At 47.0% G+C, this 13,929-nt stretch overlaps 1 protein-coding gene across 1 annotated transcript in view; it reads left to right on the top strand.

Moving 5' to 3' along the window:
- LOC116073720 (sodium channel protein type 10 subunit alpha) overlaps positions 1-11,222 on the top strand; it is a 110,398-nt gene extending 99,176 nt beyond the window's left edge. Inside the window, exons 19-23 of the mRNA XM_031345743.1 lie at positions 400-453; positions 1,532-1,673; positions 2,537-2,637; positions 5,729-5,999; positions 10,006-11,222. Of these exons, the coding sequence (XP_031201603.1) occupies positions 400-453; positions 1,532-1,673; positions 2,537-2,637; positions 5,729-5,999; positions 10,006-11,222 (1,785 nt within the window). The remainder of the gene's footprint in view (positions 1-399; positions 454-1,531; positions 1,674-2,536; positions 2,638-5,728; positions 6,000-10,005) is intronic.
- Positions 11,223-13,929: the final 2,707 nt, after the last annotated feature.

Below are 13,929 nucleotides of genomic sequence, written 5' to 3'. Positions count from 1 at the left end.
CCTTTCAAAAAGAAAGAATGTTAAAACTGGAGACAGGAGATATGGCCTTGTTCACACTTTCAGATGTGTTTGCTTCCTGATATCACATGCATCATCAGGATTGAGAAAATGTCTGCCCAGCAGAGCACAGGACAGCCTGTACTTGTTGTCCCTATAACTGGACAAGTAGCATCCCAGCTCAAGCCACATTCTCAAAGCTCCATGTCTTCTGTACCACGCTATTCTGGATTACTTGAAGTTATGTGAAACTAGTCAAGCCTTTTCCCTTTCTTTTCTTTCTGCCTGAGCTCTCTCCTCCCAAGCCTTCTTTACTCAGTGTCTTGTTCTCTTCCATTGAGCCACCAGACGAGTCCAGTTAAACAGACAGACACTGATTGTCCTCCACCTTCTTGTTACCAGGCAACCTTCAAAGGCTGGATGGATATTATGTATGCAGCTGTGGATTCCCGAGATGTGAGTCTCCGCTCCTGTGCCCTCCCGTCTGTGCATCCTGTTGCAGTAACTCTGTGTGATGAAATTTAGAAGGCCTTGGTGCCAGAAAAGTCAAGCGCACACAACTTCCCGCAACCCATTTCTGTGGCCACATCCAGCAGCTATGTTTTTGTGTCTTTGAGCCCAACTAGCCTGTCCCCTTCTGTGCAAGCTCCTGAGACTTCTCCAGCTTGTCTGCTGCCACCATTTAGCATCAACAGCTGTGTAGAGGGGGTTGGATTTGTTACTTTTCTTGTGTAGAGGGGGTTGGATTTGTTACTTTTCTTGTGTGAAGATGTTTGGATTTGTTACTTTTCTTGTTGCTATGACCAAACACCTGACAAGAAACAATGTAAAGAAGATGTTGTTTTGGCTTACAGTTCAAAGAGGATATGGTCCCTATGACCTGGAAGACATGATTAGAGAGGGAGGCATCTGGTCCCATTGCAGTCCCTGTCAGGGAGCAGAGTAGACAGGAAATAATTCATGCCTTTCAGCCAGCTTTTCCATGTTAAATATTCCACAACCTTCCTGAATGGCACCAACTAGGAACCAAGTACCCAGACACTAATGAACCTGTGGAGACACTTCACATTCAAATCCTGGCAGTAGTGCTGACGATGGGAAGGGCCCGTTCCTGCCATGGTAGGCACAACTGACATCCTTGCTAGTGTCCCCTCAGCCCCTGGGGTCCTTTGGGGTTCCCATCCTCTGTCTGAAGCCTTTCTCAGCTCATCAGATCTTGCTCGGTGGCCTCTCCCAACAGGACAGGGGTGGGATGTTTCTGGACAACTCTCATTGGGGGTTCATAGACAAGCATCATACTTCCTTATTCCTTGGCGGTCCCACTGTGGGGTGTGTTCGCCTTCAGGGTGGAGCTACAGTTGCCTACAGTGACAGCCTAGTTAATAATACCCCTTCAGCCTCTCACCTGCAGCTTCTTCCCAGCCCCCTCAATCCTGCTTCATGGATAAAGAACCAGCCTCATGTCTCGGCGTTGGCTTTTAGGGGAGCCTAAGCTGCACACCCTTGTTGCATCTCCCGTCTTGTTTGACCACAGATCAACAGTCAGCCTAGCTGGGAGGAAAGCCTGTATATGTACCTGTACTTCGTCGTCTTCATCATTTTTGGTGGCTTCTTCACGCTGAATCTCTTTGTCGGGGTCATAATTGACAACTTCAATCAACAGAAAAAAAAGATAAGTGGGCCTCCTGTGTGTCTGCCGCAGTAATGAATCTTGTGCTTCCTGTCCCTCAGACAGCTGTGGCCTGCTGGCTAAAAGCCAGTGATACTTACGGTGCTTCCTGTCTGTAGCACCAAGCTGATATTCGACCCTTGGGTTTGGTCCTCACTGCTGTCTGGGTCCTGCTGCAGCTACTGCTTGGGGAGCTATATGTGCAGTGTTAGCAATGGTCCCCAAGGTTCCCATCCTCCAGTAAAGTGGCCATGGTCTCCTCAGCTGGAGCCAAATGTCACAGACGATGCCTTAAGAAGTTCCGATAGGGAGAGAAAGAGCTCTAGCGCCTGCTACTCTAGAGCTGTAAGCCCCCGAGGGACAGAGTCAGGACATCTCAGGAAGGGCCAACACCATAGGCACTCTCAGAATCCCTACCTTCTGGGGAGGGAGGATCTTACCTCCACCCTTCCCATAGGAACCTAATCCCAATTATTTAGCTATATTTATAATATGAAATAGGAGTGTTAAAGGTATAAAACACTTTCCCATTTTGCCTGCATCTTCTCCTAGAGACCTGTTCTCAAGCCCTCTTCACTCTCAGTATTGTAGAACAGAAACAAGCTTTGCTTCAGAAACCCAGGCACTGGGTCTCACCTCAGAGTCTTTAGTGGGCACAGCGCTGTGGTAGAGCATTTGGCTGTAGAAACAAACCCAGGCAGGGAGTCTGCAATGGGTCATTCCCTGTCAGGCTAGTCATTCCCTGCTCATTCCCCGCAGAGGAGATGGGAAGGCATGAATGGTCCTTCTTAGATAGAATACTCAGGTTTTGGCATCTGTGGGTGATCTTGTTATTTTAATAACATCAGTGTGTCCCTCTCCTCTACCTAGGGGGCCAGGATATCTTCATGACGGAGGAGCAGAAGAAATACTACAATGCCATGAAGAAGCTGGGCTCCAAGAAACCCCAGAAGCCCATCCCACGGCCCCTGGTGAGCCCCTGGGTTTCTCTCTCCCTGAGCAGGTTTGTGAATTAATTCAGCCTAAGCCTGGGCTGAACAGAAGCCTGGCCTGTGCTATACAGGGAAGATCTGGGGCAAGGTTAGAGGTGGAAGCAATGAAGCTCCCAGGCCCCAAAAGTGAGAAGATTAAATGAAGTGAAAGCCGCTCTGTGGGTGCATCTGACAAGCTTGTCTAATGAGTTCTGCATTGCCCAACAACCTTAGGCTTCAATGGTGGCCTTGGAAACAGTACGAAATAGTAAGGGTGGTTAGAATTTCTACCCCATGGAGTCCAGGCTGTCAGGACATTTACAGGGAAGAGAAGAACTGTCACCTTCAGCACAATTTGTGTGTCGATCATGAGATTCGATCTTTTGCTGTCTAAAATCTCTTCAGAAGTATTGGACCAGGAATGAACGGCAGGGAGTTCCAGGCTCCGGAAGGGCAGGGGGTGCCTTTTAAAAATCTATGATATTAAGATAACTGGGTTTGGATGAGTCTGAGCAAGAGTGTGCAGGGCTTCCTGAGGATGGACACACACACACACACACACACACACACACATCAGTGGATGAGAACCGTCTCAAAGTTAAAAGATTAGGGCAAAAGGCTGAGTCCAGCCAGTGGGCTTCAAGTGAGAAGTTAAGAAGCAAGCAGCTGAGTTCTGTGGCCTTCACTGGCCACACATCATCGCTGAGTTCCCGCGGAAACCAGAGTCCTGTGTTTAAGCTTCTAAATCTTTAGAAGAAGCAAGCTTCTGCTGCTTCTTCCCACTCGTGAAGCAGCCTCTAGAGCTGCTTCCTCTTGCTATCCCTGGGATGAGGTGGGCTCCATTTCAAAAACTGCCCTGTAGATAAGAAGGCATGGAGCTCCTGTTGGAATTCCAGGCAACATGGTCAGAGAGGAAATTGTAGGTGGACACCACTGCTTCCTTTAAAGTCTCAGCCGGGATCCTTCACATCTCAGTGGTGGCATAGGGTGGGTGTCCCTCCGCCACGAGGAGAGAAATGATTTCACTGCCTGGCTCCATGCCAGAACCCTGGGATCCTCCATCTGTTTGGAAGAGAGCTTAAACTACTAATTGACTACATTGGTAATCTTAGTGGGGAGGCATGGCTCTCTCCTCTTATTATGGTCCAAGGCCGGTACATATTAGCACTTGTGTTCCCTGATCAAGAAAAGCTGAAGAAAGCTTGGGATATTTAAATAGCGCTCTGAAATCTCAGGGAAACCGGAAGAGTAGTGTCTAAGCAGAGACCATACGTGGCTGCTCTCCAGGGCCCACAGTCCACAGTCTGTGCTCTGGCCAGCATTCCTAACCTTACACCACCTGCCCAGTGACTTAAGCCTGATCCCGCCAATATCTAGAACCAGGGAGGAAATGCAGGGGGATTTTCAACTTTATCTAGAAATTTTAGAATACAAGCCTGACTCTGGCAGCCCTAACAAGTGGGGTTCTACCACCCATCCTCAAAATGCCAAGTAAAGAGACATGTGAGACCGGGAGCCAGAGAAAGGTGATTCAACATGGCCATCTTGGTAAGAGGAAGAAATAAAGAAATACCAGACACCCGAGTCTATCCTCCAAGTCCTGATATGAGTTTTAGGTTGAAATAAAGAATGGGAGATATGCATAGGAGACCCTTGTCAAGTGTGGTCCTGCTCATCACTGACCCATCATTAACTCCCCTCCAGTCTGTCCTGCAAGGTGGCCTGACAAGTTGCCAAAACTGTGTCAAAAATCTCTTCTTGGGAAACAAGCTCCCCTCTGGCTGGCATGAGACTTTAGTCTTCTGTTCCTCACCCTGCCTGAGACTCCTAGGGAAATTCAGTTGCTCTGTTGTGCCCATAGTCTGATGGTCAAACAGGGGCACAAAGGCCTCTACTCCCGGCAGGACAGCTGTCCTAGTGCTCTGTCCTCCCAGGACCAGCTTTCTTTCCACCCAGCATCTGTCTCTAGGATGTTCCACCGATGTGTTTGGGAGCCAAGCAGAGCACTGGCTTAGACGATGTGTGTGGGCGTTGCTCATGGCAGAGCTAACACAGTACCACAGAAGGATTTCCCAAACCGTGCATGTACCCCACCCCTTGCCTCTGGTAAAACCTACATTCTGAATCTTGTCTAAAGGCTCTACAAGACTGGGTGATTTTATTCTATAGTGCTCTCTCTTATAGAAATCATTAAGAGCAGGTTTCACATACTCCACACTATGAGAAAATAATAGTAAAAATAATAGGCTCCAGGCTGTCATGTTATCAATCACCCTCCACTGTCTCTGAGGGCGCAGAGGGTAATGGAGACATGAGCCCCACCCACAGGCTGAGCTTGGAACAGACAAAAGTTGGGATCCCTACCCTAGTCTGATGCTGGCATGGTTTTAATTAGAAGTCGTGTAACCATGACTTTGCATTTTCAGTGATGACATGGAAGGGTTCAGTGGCTCAACAATACCTGACCCACGCCAGCACTTAAGCCAATAGTCACACACATAGAGCCAGGCCCTCTTGGCTGATTCTCTGCTCTAACCCAGCAGGGTAGCAACCCCGCCCACTGTGAAACATCAGTAGGGATCGGCTTTGCAGGAACACTTCCCCCCACCCACTTGAAAGCTTCTGGAAGCACCCTAGTATAACTATGGCAGATTCTTCTCCCAGACCCTGTGGCCACACACCCGTGAGACTCTGGACACAGTATCCATCCAGTGAGTGCCTCTGTACGGAGTTAGATATAATCAACACTATCAGGTGTCTATCAAATGTTGAGGTGTTTAACTCGAAGCTGCTCGTTCTATCTTCCGTTCCCTCAGTTTCCTGAGGACCTACTGCATGGAGGGCACTATGCAGATGCTAGAATTTGAACTGTAAGCAAGATGGACACAGGAACTGCCCTCAGAGAGGCTGCAGTTTGGTGATAGAGACAAATGACTAGCAAAGACCACACGCGTGTCAACTCACAGGCTGGAGGGCTTGCAACAGGGGAAAGAATGGGGTAAGAAAGGCTGGAGCCTGAGAGCCCTCACGGCTAAGAGTTGGATATAGGAGCCTGAAACAGCCTGGCCTGAGACTTCCTCCTCTCTCTCAGAATAAATACCAGGGCTTCGTGTTTGACATCGTGACCAGGCAAGCATTTGACATCATCATCATGGTTCTCATCTGCCTCAACATGATTACCATGATGGTGGAGACCGATGATCAGAGCGAGGAGAAGACGAAGGTCCTGGGCAAAATCAACCAGTTCTTTGTGGCCGTCTTCACGGGAGAATGTGTGATGAAGATGTTCGCCCTGCGGCAGTACTACTTCACCAACGGCTGGAATGTGTTTGACTTCATAGTGGTGATCCTGTCCATTGGGAGTAAGTGGCGGCCATGCACGGGAGAGCCTCATGCCTGCATGGGAACTGCCAACTTGATTTTTTAAAAAATCCCTCCTCTCTCTATGACTCTCTCTCTCTCTCTGTCTGTCTCTGTCTCAGTCTGTGTGCGTGTGTGTATATGTATGTGTATGTGTCTATGTTTATGTGTGTGTGTATATGTATCTGTGTGTATGTGTATGTATGTATGTATATGTGTGTATGTGTGTGTGAATGTGTATGTATATATATATATATGTGTGTGTATGTGTGTATGTGTATGTGTGTATTATGTGTGTGTATGTATGTATGTGTGTATATGTGTGTATGTGTGTGTATGTGTGTGTATGTGGGGGGGTTGTGTATATATGTGTATGTGTATGTTTGTGTGTATATGTGTGTATTGTGTGTATGTGTGTATGTGTGTATGCATGTATATGTGTGTGCATGTGTGTGTATTGTATATGCGTGTGTATGTATGTATATGTGTGTATGTGTATGTATATATGTGTATATGTATGTGTATATGTGTATGTGTATGTGTGTATATGTGTGTGTATGTGTGTATGAGTGTGTATGTGTGTATGTATGTATATGTGTGTATGTGTGTATGTGTGTATATGTGTGTATGTGTGTATATGTGTGTGTATATGTATGTGTATGTGTGTATGTGTGTATATGTGTGTGTATGTGTGTATATGTGTGTATGTGTATGTGTATGTGTGTGTATATGTGTGTATGTGTATGTATGTGTGTGTATGTGTATGTGTGTATATGTGTGTGTATGTGTGTATGTGTATGTGTGTATGTGTATATATGTGTGTATGTGTGTTTGTGTGTATGTGTGTGTATGTGTGTATGTGTATATATGTGTTTATGTGTGTATGTATGTGTATCTGTGTGTATCTGTGTATGTATGTATATGTGTATGTGTGTGTGTGTGTGTGTGTGTGTGTGTGTGTGCAGGCACAAGTGTGCAATGATGTACAGGTGGAGGTCAGAAGACTCCTCTGCTATCAGCCCATATCTTCCACATTATTTGAGCCACAGACTCTTACTGTTCTCTGAGTTTTATGCCAGGCTAAGTGGCTCACAGCTTCTGGGGATTCTCCTGTCTCCACCCCCATTTTGCTGTAAGAGCACTGGAATTACCTGCACATGTGCCCATAACCCGCTTTATAAGGGCCTTACCCACAAAGCCATCTCTCCAGGCTCAGCTCATGTTTTCTAGCACATCGTTTAGGTTAGAAGAGCCCAGTGTGTGCAGCTTTCAAAGGCAGCAGACTTTAAATACCCACAGGATGTCCCGGAAGATGTTCAGTAGGCTCCACCTTGTTTTCATGGGGAGCAGAAAAGTGAAGGGCTATGCATTGAGATCAGTGCTAGAAAGACATTGGGTGTTGGTGAAACCTTTATATTTTGGGTGCAGTGGTTCTGGGGTTGGGATCTGATGTGAGAAATGAGGCCACTCTAACTGCCTACCTACTGAGTTCTGAGCACCAGGCTGGAGGCCAGGGACCTTCAGCAGCCCTGTGCAGGAGGCATCACTGATCTCATGTTATACATTTAAAATGGAGCCTCGAAGGTTAGCAATGTTAAGCAAGGTTACAGGGTAAATCCAAACTCAGACCAGGCTGTGCTCCTCTAAGGGACTAGCTCCCTCACTGCAGCAACCAAGGGACTCTTCCACATATCTGACAAGAGCAACTCAAGAGAGAAAACTGGCTTGTGTAGGCTCCCGGTGGGAAAGGAATGCAGCCACCTTGAGGGAAAGGTCGCAGCAATAGCACAGGGTGAGTGGTCATACTGTGTTCCCAGTCAGCTTGCTCTCTCTTTTCCATTCAGTCCAGGACCCCAGCCCATGGGATGGTATCACCCACATTCAGGGCTGATCTAAAAGCTAAACTTTTCAGAAATGTCCTGAGCCATACCCTGAACTGTGTCACCCAGGCTATCCTGAACCCAGGCAAGCCAACAGTGAAGAATGTCACATTGTTCCTGGGCTTGTGGTTTAATTGACCTCTGATTCTTCAAAGGACACAGCCGGACTCACCAACTTCGTATTGAGTCATAAATAGACACTGATCAGTTATACCCTGGACCACCTTCTTCTCATGTCAGAGCATACCTGGTTTGCTATCAAGACCTGGTAGCATCTACATACAGCTGACAGCAGCCCATCTCCCCAACCCCGACTCCAGTGATAAAACAGAATCTTGGGCGGCATTTATTTGTTTGATATTTTAATCTGACTTTGTTTTGTCCTGGTATTACTGCTGGGTTGTTGCTGGGATTTTTAAAACCACATTATTGAGTTAAGATTGACATACAAAAAAAAATACTACATGTACTTAATAGACACAACCTGTCAGGCTTGGAGGTTTGTAAATCCATGAAAGCTTTTCTACAGTCAGTACCGCAAGGACATCCACCACCTCTGCAAGTCTTGTGGTTAGTCAGCTCATTAGTAACTTAGTGCTGATATCCACCCTGTTAGCTGGGTGTGGCGTCCCACGCCTGTCATCCAAACATTTGAGAAGCTGAGGCAGGAGGAATGTTGTGAATTTGAGGTCAGCCTGGGCTACAGTGAATTCAAGGCCAGCCTTGGCTATAGAGTGAGACTTCCTACCAAACAGACAACATACAGAAGGGAGCCTCCCTGTTAGGCATGGTGGTGCTGTCATGTTGGAAGCAAGGCATTATGGGTATGTGACTTAGCACACCAGAAGGTTTTGGCTAGTGGGTTTGGGCTTTTTATTTATTTCCTTTCATCTGTCTTTCAAAGTAAGAGATTCACAAGGACATTTTGATGGGAGCTTGCTTTTCTGGCCATCCATATCAACGATATAGAACCATGTGTCCTGTGACCCTGTGATGTGGGTTTCTATCAGTTCCTTGTTCCTATGTGGCAGCCCCATCCTATGGACCCTGCCCTATGGGCAGGGATCCCTTATGGTGGGAACCGCCCGAAGAACCCACCTGTCCATCTTCTTTCTTTCCTCCCCTTCATCTTCTCCACCAGAAGGACATTTACTGTTGCAAGTGTGCATTCTCTTTCTCTCCTGAACAATCCTGGGAAAACAAAAGATACACAGCACTTGTCTGGAAGTAGGGTATCCTTCCAGGGAGGAAGAGTGCCGCGGTTGAAGCGGACTCCATGAGAACATTCCCAGAGCATTCGTAACCCATGTGTACACACAATCCCGCATGAGATGACATAGGGGGTACACGCGCTCTTCATCTTTCTACCCTCCCTAATCATGGGTAGGATTGGAGGACATAACTGACCCTGAAAATGCCTGTCTCTGGGCCCTAACATAGGGTTCAAGTACAGCTGGACATGAAAGAGATAAATTAAAACCATTGTGCAGGCAGCTGGCCATTCAGAACCAATCTCATTCATCTGTCAGCAAGTTACCCAACTCCTAGCCTCCCTTATAATTAGTGTGAGTTCCATACAATTATCTGTGGGCCTCAATGCCAGGAACTGAGTCAGTCTTCACAACAGGGGACAAGGAGATGAATCACAGGGGGGTCCTGACCTACCCGGAGCACAGAACCAGGGAAGGGGAAGTGGGCATGGTGGTGCTGTCATGTTGGAAGCAAGGCATTATGGGTATGTGGACTAGACCACAGTCACTTCCAGCTGAACTTGGTTATGGAAGAGAAGGGGTTTTATTGTGATTACTAACACGTTAATTGAACAAATTAATGGGATCCACTGTGATAGTCCTACACATGCTTGTAGGGGTATGATGAGGAAGACGGTTTAACCAAACCACGGAGGCTAACTAACGAGATATTCTGGGTAGGGAGAAAGATAAGAACGCAGTAGAAAAGCCAAGACACCATTGGAAGGAGGGATGGTTACTGCAATGGACCAACACTTAGGTCAGGCTCCCAACCCAGACTCCTGGGATGCCTACATTGGGAAATGTGATCACAGCCAACTTAATCAGAGCTCATGGTCTGAGACACTAATTAGATAACTCTCTGCCCTATTTCACAGGTCAGGTGTTTTCTGCAATCCTTAAGTCACTAGAAAATTACTTCTCCCCAACGCTCTTCCGCGTCATCCGTCTGGCCAGGATCGGCCGCATCCTCAGGCTGATCCGAGCCGCTAAGGGGATACGCACGCTGCTCTTCGCCCTCATGATGTCCCTGCCTGCCCTTTTCAACATCGGCCTCCTCCTCTTCCTCGTCATGTTCATCTACTCCATCTTCGGCATGGCCAGCTTCGCTAACGTTGTGGAAGAGGCTGGCATTGACGACATGTTCAACTTCAAGACCTTTGGCAACAGCATGCTGTGCCTGTTCCAGATCACCACGTCGGCTGGCTGGGACGGCCTCCTCAGCCCCATCCTCAACACAGGACCCCCCTACTGCGACCCCAACCTAACCAACAGCAATGGCTCCAAGGGGAATTGCGGGAGCCCAGCGGTGGGCATCATCTTCTTCACCACCTACATCATCATCTCCTTCCTCATCGTGGTGAACATGTACATCGCGGTGATTCTGGAGAACTTCAATGTGGCCACAGAAGAGAGCACAGAGCCCCTGAGTGAGGACGACTTCGACATGTTCTATGAGACCTGGGAGAAGTTCGATCCGGAGGCCACCCAGTTCATCGCCTTTTCTGCCCTCTCTGACTTTGCAGACACGCTCTCTGGCCCTCTTAGAATCCCAAAACCCAATCAGAATATATTAATCCAGATGGACCTGCCGTTGGTCCCCGGAGATAAAATCCACTGTTTGGACATCCTTTTTGCCTTCACAAAGAATGTCTTGGGAGAATCTGGGGAGTTGGATTCTCTGAAGACTAATATGGAAGAGAAGTTTATGGCAACTAATCTTTCCAAAGCATCCTACGAACCAATAGCAACCACCCTCCGATGGAAGCAAGAAGACATCTCAGCCACCGTCATTCAAAAGGCCTATCGGAGCTACATGTTGCAACGCTCCTTGACACTCTCTAACCCCCTGAGTGTGTCCAGGGCTGAGCAGGATGGTGAGTCACCCCCCGGGGAAGGCTATGTTACATTCATGGCAAATGGCAACAGTAGGCTCCCAGACAAATCGGAAACTGCTTCTGCTACATCTTTCCCACCATCCTATGACAGCGTCACCAGGGGCCTGAGTGACAGGGTCAACGTTAGCACATCTAGCTCAATGCAAAATGAAGATGAAGTCACCGCTAAGGAAGGGAGCAGCCCCGGACCTCAGTGAAGACACTCGGCATGATGGGGTGGGGTCTGATGGCTTTCTCGGTTGTGCTGACTCTTGCCCTCTGGAGGTGGCACCAACCTATGGCCTCACCAATGCATGTCACTGGCCATGATGTCAGAGCTGAATAGGGACATCCTTGGGAAAGCCCTGACCCCAATAGGAATCAAAAGCCAAGAATACTCCTCCACTCTGACGTCTCTTTAAATTCCCAGAAGATGTCATTGCTCTGTGCTGTTAGTGAGCAGAGATGTGATTTACCAACTTCTCAGAACCAGAACTTCCAGAGACACATGGCAAGGCCGTTTCTAATGGCCTCAGGCACTCTCGGTGAAGTTGCATAGGGGTGGCACTGCTAATTAGGGTTTGCATGACTGCATGCTCGAAGCTGCCGGACAATACCTGTGAGGTGGCCATTAAAACTGATATTTTTAAAGGTATAGCTAGAGTAACATATCTTTTGTGTGTATGTGTGTGCACACATATGTGTGTGTTATGTGTACACATGTACATGTGTCTTTGGAGGCCAGAGGTCAATCTCTGGTATCATTCCTCAGGCACTTTTTGTGATAAGGTCTTTCACTGGCCTGGAGCTCTCATAGGCTCTGCTGATGGGGCATGAGCCCCAGGAATCTACCTACCTCTGCCCTCCCCAGCTGTGAGATTACAGGCGCACTCTCCCAATGTCTGGTGTTTTTACATAGGTTATGGGAGGTAAAATTCAAGTCTGCATGCTCCCAGACCCTAGTGTTATATCTTAGAGTATCATTTTGTGCCCCCCCTTACATGTATGACATTAACATGTGCCATGAGCTACTTCTCCTTCACTCTCAGAGCTCCTGACACTCTGCCGTGAGAACTTGAAGATGCTGACCTAGGAGCTGGAGAGCCGAGTCCTAAGTTTTATATATATATATATATATATATATATATATATATATATATATATATATATGTATTTGCACATACATATTCCTATATGTATGTGAATATATATGTGTGAGTACAAGTCTAAGAGAGGCCAGAGATGGCATTGGATCTCCTGCAGCTAGAGTTTACAGATGTTTGAGAGCCACCTGAAGTCAGTGCTGGGAACCAAATTCAAGTCCTCTGCAAGACCAGAAAGTGCTCTTAACCACACAGCCCTATTTTAACTGGCTCTCTTTTAACTTTGTACTGATTGCCTGGCTAGCTAGGGCTAAGATCTTCTCCCTCTGAACCCCAGTTGCTCCACTTTTAAAGTTTGTAAGAATAGGAGACAGATTAGACAGCTCTCAGGCTCATGCTTAAACCTTAGTGGTATTCAGACCCAGTGGGTAGGGAGGATAGCGTTGCCATGTCCAGATCTTCCCTCTATGATTTGGACAATGTTTTAGATTCTGTTTTATATCTCATAATAGAACTGTAAGAAGGCCACCATAGTCCCATGGGACCAGGACTCCATAATTAGTATGATTAAAAGCAAATGGATATTTCAGGAAAAAATGTGATGAATGAAGTATTATATAGCCAGTAGGTTTTTATCCACCCATCAAACGTGTATGAGTGCCTGTCATATGGCAAACGTTGTTCTAAGAACAAGAAATGAAACTGGGCCAGGTGGTGGTGGTGCACGCCTTTAATCCCAGCACTTGGGAAGCAGAGGCAGGTGGATTTCTGAGTTTGAGGCCAGCTTGGTCTACAGAGTGAATTCCAGGACAGCCAGGGCTATACAGAGAAACCCTGTCTTGAAAAAAAAACAAAAAAAAAGAAAGAAAGAAAGAAAGAAAGAAAGAAAGAAAGAAAGAAAGGAAGGAAGGAAGAAAGGAAGAAAGAAAGAAAGAAGGAAACTGGAGCTGAGCTCCATAGATGAATAGAAGTTTATTTGGTGTATATCCTGGTATAGCAGCTTGACACCACAGAGAGTATCTGGGAAGAGGTGTCTCAATTGAAGGATTGCTCTGATCAAATTGACCTGCTGCCATGCCTGTGGGGAGTTGTATTGATTGATGATTAATGTATAAGGACCCGCCCAGCCCACGGTGGACAGTGCTATCACCGGACAGGTGGTCCTGGGTTCTGAGAAAGCTGGCTAAGCATGAACCAGTGAAAACAATCCAGTAAAAATCATCCCTCCGTGGTCTCTGCCTCAGTTCCCAACTCCTGGTTCCTTTGCTGGCTTCTCCTAATAAAGGGCTATAATCTGTCAGCTGAATAAACATTTCATCCCCTAGTGGCTTTTGGTCATGATGTTTATCACAGCAACAGAAAGCAAACTAGGATGGTGAGTTAGACACTTTGCTTACTGCTGTGACGAAATACCTAATAAGATCACTTAAGGAAGATCACACACACACACACACACACACACATACACACACACACCATCACAGTTTTAGGGTACATTATCCAAGCATGAGTTGATGGATTATATCATATCCACAACCATGAAGCAGAGTGAGGCGAATTTGGTGCCCCACCTGGTTCCCCTGTGGGATGGTGCTACCCACACTTAGGGTGAGTCTTGTCTCCTCAGTTAGACTTCTCTAGAAATGTCCTCACAGGCACACTTAGAGACATGCTTTTATGATGACCCTAAAGCCTGTCAAGGTGTGACAGTGAAGACTGGCTGCCACGTGACATCACAGATTACACGGAATCCTCACGGATGTTCTCGTCTTCTGGGAACTCTTGAGACATTCCCAGCTGCCATCAAAAAGCTCAGGTTGAT

The sequence above is a fragment of the Mastomys coucha genome, unplaced genomic scaffold (assembly GCF_008632895.1).
Source record: "Mastomys coucha isolate ucsf_1 unplaced genomic scaffold, UCSF_Mcou_1 pScaffold23, whole genome shotgun sequence".
In the NCBI taxonomy this organism is placed as follows: domain Eukaryota; kingdom Metazoa; phylum Chordata; class Mammalia; order Rodentia; family Muridae; genus Mastomys; species Mastomys coucha.
This window is presented reverse-complemented; position numbering and strand designations above follow the sequence as displayed.